At 48.1% G+C, this 7,455-nt stretch overlaps 1 protein-coding gene across 10 annotated transcripts in view; it reads left to right on the top strand.

Moving 5' to 3' along the window:
* The window catches only part of tmc3 (transmembrane channel like 3), a 587,484-nt gene that overhangs the window by 578,485 nt on the left and 1,544 nt on the right, over window positions 1-7,455 (top strand). For 8 of the 10 annotated variants that reach the window (XM_077518216.1, XM_077518214.1, XM_077518219.1 and 5 more), the window contains 3 exons: window positions 621-663; window positions 764-1,034; window positions 6,563-7,455. The exon at window positions 6,563-7,455 is cut by the window's right edge. In XM_077518216.1, the coding sequence (XP_077374342.1) occupies window positions 621-663; window positions 764-1,034; window positions 6,563-7,455 (1,207 nt within the window). The remainder of the gene's footprint in view (window positions 1-620; window positions 664-763; window positions 1,035-6,562) is intronic. The other 2 variants (XM_077518215.1, XM_077518224.1) reach the window with 2 other exon arrangements.

A 7,455-nucleotide genomic window follows, 5' to 3' on the forward strand; every position in this document is an offset into this window, starting at 1 on the left:
TTGGTCTGATTATCTATGCAATACTATATTTGAGGGGGAAAAAAATCAATAGATTTACGCTTCGCTTTTGTGTGAGTGGATGAAGAAGAATTTACTCGTGCTGTCTCATAGTTTAGGGGCAAAATGTGACCATTTAGGGCAGGTTTTGCATGTTTCCCTTCTGCAACACAGCTGATATATGATCAGCTCATCAGCAAGCTCTGCATAAGCCTGATAACGATCTGGTTGATTGGAATCAGCTTGTGTTGGAAGAGGGAAACCTCCAAAACCTGCAGGGCTTCGGCCCTCGAGGACCGAGTGTGCCCACCTCCTGATTTAGGGGCACTCTGGAGCAGTTTGCTTTTGGATCAAATTCATTCAAGTGAATAACCTCCCAGTGTGGACTACAATTCAATGACCCAGTCATTACCCAGTCCGTTACAGTATTAATAAATCATTAAGGTATTTTTCTATTGGCGCATCCATATTGCCCATGTGGCTCCATATTCATCTCACAACTAAATGAACATAACTGCTAACGCCATGGAGTGAAATATGGGTAAACAACCACATACTACAGTATAGTTGAAAGATGTTGAGGAAATGTAGAAAAGAGATGAGCATCTTTCTAATCCCTTTAGGAACGCACTGACGATAAAAAGAAAGTCTTCCAGATGGCTGCAGGTATGTTATCATTCATAGGAATTTGTATTATTGAATGTGCATTTCTAGATTTATGGAGTGCTCTCTCTTTTTGACACTGTAATATTCGACCATTTCTCAGAAAGACTTCAGGCTCCAGGAGATGAAATGGGGTATCAAAAGCCAGATGAACAAGAGAGTGACATCACAAGCCAGTGTCCCTCCATCCAAACTTCTTCCTCACAACAGAACAGCAGCGTCACAAACCTCCAAGCTCCTGGGCAGCAGCGCAGTAACAGCGTTCGCACAATTACTCAGTCTGCATCTCGGGGAGAGCTGAACAGAGCCGCGGCTGGATCCTCCAGAAGTCCTGCCACAATCCCCAAACATAGGTTGGAGCATGTGCCAAACAGGTGTCAGAGAGATAGATATTTTGACAAAAAGCCACCCAATGTACATGTAATGGTTTTGTGTTAGGAGAATGAATTTGAACACATTTTGACTGACCTGTTGCCACTCGGGATGCTCCAATCCGATATGTGGATCAGGTATTGGTCCAGATATTGGGGGGAAAAAAATGGATTGGTAGGCTTATCTCGAGGGTGCGCGCTTCCCGTTCACCACATCTCCAATGACGAGATGAAACGGGAATGGCAGGGTAAATATTTCCCATGCTTGCCACGATGGAGCGGCCAATTTGTCTGTCAAAATTGCACTGGGGGAACATCTATGGACTCAGAATCCTGACAATACTCGAAACCTCGAAAAACCTCTGCTTTTTGGACATTCAAACCCACTTTTCAGGTTTGGAAATATTTTTTCAACATTTTGAGAATGTTCAGAGTTTACAGGTTACAAAAATGGGAAACAAATAAATGCCTAGGGAGAACAATGCCAAAATGCCATTTTTGAAACTTGGCTGGTGACCGTTTTGAACCTCTGAAAATTTGTGTGAAACACTGTAAAGTCATACTTTAAAAAATGTCTGTCTTTTCTTAGAATTTTTTTTTAAAAGCTTTTTCAGTGATTTTTCAGTCATTCAAGAAATATTTTTGGAGATTCAAAACAAATTTTGGGAGATTCAAAACAATTTTTTGGAGATTCAAAACATTTTTTTCAGTCGTACAAAAATGTTTTCGGAGATTCAAACCGAGGTTACAGTACAAGGTTTCAAACCGAGGTTATGAAGCTTCGAGTATTGGCAGGATTCTGATTCCATAAACATCGCTATTTAAAACATAAATCGTGCTGTTTCTACTAAGTACTGTCTCAAATGTTCTCCAATTTCAACACTGTAAATGTATAGGATTGTATGCCGGGAAACGTTTCTTGGTAGTCGTAATAGGGCGGCCTCGCGACTTAAAAAGTCTTTGCCTATCGGCCCTCCAGTAACAGATACAGATTAGAGGATTCAAGTGATTTCAAAGCTGAAGAGATATTATATGTTTTCCTACTATGCCGATAAAGAAGACGACTGACGGCTGCTTCTCATGAATATCCTCCAGTAGAGCCTCTGAAATGTACTCACAGTGTGGCGCCAAGATTGGGTGTACAAAGAGTGTGTGCTGTGGCCACCAATCCGTAGTTCCTGTGCCGTGAATCCTTGCACAGAGAGGTACTGTAGTTGAAATGTGCAAATGGCACGGTGCTGCTTGACGGGGTTGTGGCAGAGAGAGGAACTACAGTACAGTACTGTATTGTAAAGTATGATGTGAAAATATTAATTAAAATATTAACTTGCAACAGAAATACGGCATTTATGCACATCAATCAGCCTTTGTTCGTATCTGCGAATGTTTGTAAGTCGGATGTACCTGTACTTAAGTAATGATTACATTTATTCAATACATGTATTGAAAATGTTGAATGAAAATCGTACTTCAATAAATGCGTTCAAAAAAACATTTCCTAGAAATTAAAGAACCTCTAAAAGCATTTACATTTTTACATTGACTATTTTAGAAGAAAAAATGTGCAAATTTAGTGTGGACCGTATCAGATCGGTATTCGCTGATACTGAACTCAAGGTATTGATATCAAATCAGTAATAATAAAAAAAACAAACAGATTGGAGCGTCCCGAGTTGCTGCAACATTACAGTCACAGATTACTTGGTGGAAAATGTCTACTTGTCTATTGTGAAAATCAAAAACTTTTTACCTGTAGCGGGTGGATTTTGAATGTATCCCCTGGTAAGTGTATATTAGTAACCCTTTTTTGCAATACACTTTGAGTTAAAAACAAATTAGAACTTTATTCGTCCTGTGGGGTAACTGCCATTTATATTTAAAGTTTAAAAATGAAATCAAGCATTTAAAAAGTAGTAAATGAAATAAGATAAAAAAAAAAAAAGTCAAACTGGTCCAAATTATTAGGCCATCCATCCATCCATCCATCCATCCATCCATCCATCCATCCATCCATCCCTCCATCCATCCATCTTCTACCGCTTATCCGAGGTCGGGTCGTGGGGGCAGCAGCTTTAGGAGGGAAACCCAGACTTCCCTTTCCCCAGCCACAACCAGCTCTTCCGGCGGGATCCCAAGGCGTTCCCAGGCCAGCCAAAAGACATAGTCCCTCCAGTGTGTCCTGGGTCGTCCCCGGGGTCTCCTGCCGGTGGGACATGCCTGGAACACCTCCCCATGGAGGCGTCCAGGAGGCATCCAAACCAGATGCCACGGGCCACCTCAGGCCCTGGCTCCTCTCAACGCGGAGGATCAGCGGCTCGACTCTGAGTCCCTCTTGGATGAACGAGCTTCTCACCTATTTCTAAGGGAAAGCTCGGACACCCTACGGAGGAAACTCATTTCGGCCGCTTATATCCAGGGTCTTGTTCTTTCAGTCACGACCCACAGCTTGTGACCATAGGTGACGGTCGGTACATAGATCGACCAGTAAATTGAAAGCTTTGCCTTTCGGCTCAGCTCTTTCTTCACCACAACGGACCGATACAGAGTCAGCATCACTGCTGCACCGATCCGCCTGTCGACCTCCTGCTCTGTCCTGCCCCCAATCGTGAACAAGACCCCAAGATACTTGAACTCCTCCACTTGGGGCAGGATCTCATCCCCGACCCGGAGAGGACACACCACCTTTTCCGACTGAGGACCATGGTCTCTGATTTGGAGGTGGCAAATGGTAAATGGCACTTCATTTATATTGTGCTTTTCCACCATACAAGGCCCACAAAGCGCTTTACATTTTGACTACCCATTCACCTACTGATGACGTAGCATCAGGAGCAATTGGGGGTTCATTATCTTGCTCAAGGATACTTCAACATGGTCACAATTGCATGGGATCAAACCCACAACCTGTGGGTTGGGAGACAACCACCAAATCACTGAGCCACGCCGCCCGTGCTGATCTGCATCCCAATCGCTTCACACTGGGCTGCAAACCAATCTGGTGAAAGTTGGAGATCACAGCTTGATGAAGCCAACAGCATCACATCATCTGCAAAAAGCAGAAATGCAATGCTGAGGCCACCAAACCGGATCCCCTCAACGCCTCAGCTGCACCTAGAAATTCTGTCCACAAAAGTTATGAACAGAATCAGTGAAAAAGGGCGCTCTTGGCGGAGTCCAACCCTCACTGGAAACTAATCCAACTTACTGCCGGCGATCCGGACCAATCTCTGACACCAGTCGTACAGGAACCGACTCGCCCGTATCAGGGAGCTCGGTACCCCGTACTCCCGAAGCACCCCCCCACAGGACTCCCCGAGGGACACGGTCGAACGCCTTTTCCAAATCCACAAAACACATGTGGACTGGTTGAGCGAACTCCCACACACCCTCGACGATCCTGCAGAGGGTGTAGAACTGGTCCACTGTTCCACGGCCAGGACGAAACCCACACTGCCCTCCTGAATCCGAGATTCAACTTCCCGGTGGACCCTCCTCTCCAGCACACCTGAATAGACCTTACTAGGGAGGCTTAGGAGTGGGATCCCTCTGTAGTTGGAACACACCCTCCGGTCCCTCTTCTTAAAAAGGGTGACCACCACCCCGGTCTGCCAATCCAGAGGCACTGTCCCCGATGTACACACGATGCTGTAGAGGCCTGTCAAGCATGACAGCCCCACAACATCCAGAGCCTTTAGGAACTCCGGGCGGATCTCATCCTTCCCCAGGGCCCTCCCACCGAGGAGCTTTCTGACCACCTCAGTGACTTCGACCCCAGAGATAGGAGAGCCCACCTCAGAGTCCCCAGACTCTGCTTCCTCAACCGAAGACGTGTCGGTGGAATTGAGGAGGTCTTCAAAGTATTCCTCCCACCGACTCACGACGTCCCGAGTCGAAGTCAACAGCACCCCATCTCCACTATACACAGTGTTAATGGTGCACTGCTTTCCTCTCCTGAGATGCCGTATGGTGTACCAGAATTTCCTCAAAGCCGTCCGGAAGTCATTTCCATGGCCTCACCGAACTCCTCCCATGTCCGAGTTTTTGCCTCAGTGACCTCCAAAGGCGCGTTCCGCTTGGCCCGTTAGCTGCCTCCAGAGTCCCACAGGCCAAAAAGGCCCGATATAACACCAGCGGGTTCGAGGATTTGCTGCCGCGACAGGCACCGACCACCTTACAGCCACAGCTCCGATCAGCCGCCTCATCAATGGAGGTGCAGAACGTGGCCCACTCGGACTCAATGTTTCCCGCCTCCCACCGGACAAGGGAGAAGTTCTGCCGGAGGTGGGCGCTGAAACTTTCTGACAGGGGATTCCGCCAGACGTTTCCAGCAAACCCTCACAATACGTTTGGGTCTGCCAGTTCGGAGTGGCATCTTCCCCCACCATCGGAGCCAACACACCACCATGTGGTGATCAGTTGACAGCTCCGCCCCTCTCTTCAAGTGTCCAATGCATATGGCCGCAAATCCGATGACACAACTACAAAGTCGATTATCGAACTGCAGTCTAGGGTGTCCTGGTGCCAAGTGCACATATGGACACCCTTTTGTTTGAACATGGTGTTCGTTTTGGACAGTCCGTGACGAGCACAGAAGTCCAATAACAGAACACCGCTCGGGTTCTGATCAGGGTGGCTGTTCTTCCCAATCACGCCCCTCCAGGTCTCACTGTCATTGCCCATGTGAGCGTTGAAGTCCCCCAGTAAGACGAGGGAGTCCCCAGCGGGAGCGCTCTCCAGCACACCCTCCAAGGACTCCCAAAAGGGTGGGTACTCTGAACTTCTGTTTGGTGCATATGCACAAGCAACAGTCAGGACCCGTCCTCCCACCCGAAGGCGGCGGGAGGCTACCCTCTCGTCCACCGGGGTAAACCCCAACGTACAGGCGCCAAGTTGGGGGGCAATAAGTATGCCCACACCTGCTCTGCGCCTCTCACTGTGGGCAGAGGAAGCGAGTCCAACCCCTGTCAAGAGGATTGGTACCAAAATCCAAGCTGTGTGTGGAGGTGAGCCCGACTATGTCTCGTCGGAACTTCTCAGCCTTACACACCAGCTTGGGCTCCTTCCCTGCCAGAGAGGTGACATTCCATGTTCCCAGAGCTATTCAGTAGCCGAGGGTCAGACTGCCAAGGATGCGGCCCAGCTTACTGCACACCCGACCCCTTTGGCCCCTCTCACAAGTGGTGAGCCCATGAAGAGGCGGATCCATGTTGCCTTTTCGGTCTGTGCCCGGCCGGGCCCCATGAGTGCAGGCCCGGCCACCAGATGCATGTCTTCGAACCCCGCCTCCAGGCTAGGCCAGAGGGGGGCCCCGGTGACCCGCTTCCGGGCAAGGGAAAACTGGGTCCATTTATCGTCATCATCATAAGGGGTCTTTTGAGCCATGCTTTGTCTGGCCCCTCACCTGTATTAGACTACTTTTTGTATTATTCATGACCTCTTTCACAATGAAGTGTTTTTCTGAGTTCCGCCAAAACTATCATCGACGGTAATTATATTATTTGATTCTGATGTGTTGTCCTTCCTCATACCAGGCACACTGCATTCCCTGGAGGCCAAAGCGGTTCCTGTCGCTCTAGATCTTACTACCATAAGGCGTGCAGTCACCAAGCCAGGTATTCTGACAACATCCACTCTGACCCCCTGTACAGGAAGACCTTACATGCTTTACATCCTGATGAAACAACTGGGATCATTACTGCCCAGAGCTATGGGTGTCGTCATGGTCATGCCACCCACTACGTGATTGTCAATGAACATGAACCCGGGAAGAAGCTGCTTCACTCAGCTACACGTATCCCACGACATTACTTAATGGAAGAGGAGCCAGCTGAGACCCTTGAGCTCTACCCATGCAATATCAAGCACTACACTCCTCGCACCCCACACCACCAACCACACCTCCACAGATCTCAACTATCCCAACAGAATTTGAATGAAGATGGGGAGGAAAATGAGGGGAAACGCAGAAGAAGGATATTGTTAGAGAAGACTCATCGACCCTGTTCTCTATCTGACCTCCACCAGCCACCACATTTTTACATTGGTGACCGAGTAGAGAGCCACATGTCTGTGGCTAAAGAGAGCCACAGAGGTAGAGGGCGGTACAGATTCCAGGAAGTGGATGATGAAGAGGAGGGCGATATCAGATGGAGAGGTATAATATCACACTCCCGCTCCCATGACAGTATAAGAGGAGCAGAGCCTCTAAGAGGCCAAACCAGGCACCACATAAATTCTCCAGGAAGACATAGTCAGTCCCCATCTAGGAGCAGGCACATTAAATCAAAGGCAAGGCCAAATTTGGACCATCCTTTGACTGAGTCTGACTCCGCCTCCCTGGCCTCAAGCAATGAGCAGCAGAACAGCAGTACAGACCAATACATTCAGGTCATCCATAACAAGGAGCGCTATCTCAAGTCTGATG

This window comes from Festucalex cinctus, chromosome 4 (genome assembly GCF_051991245.1).
Source record: "Festucalex cinctus isolate MCC-2025b chromosome 4, RoL_Fcin_1.0, whole genome shotgun sequence".
In the NCBI taxonomy this organism is placed as follows: domain Eukaryota; kingdom Metazoa; phylum Chordata; class Actinopteri; order Syngnathiformes; family Syngnathidae; genus Festucalex; species Festucalex cinctus.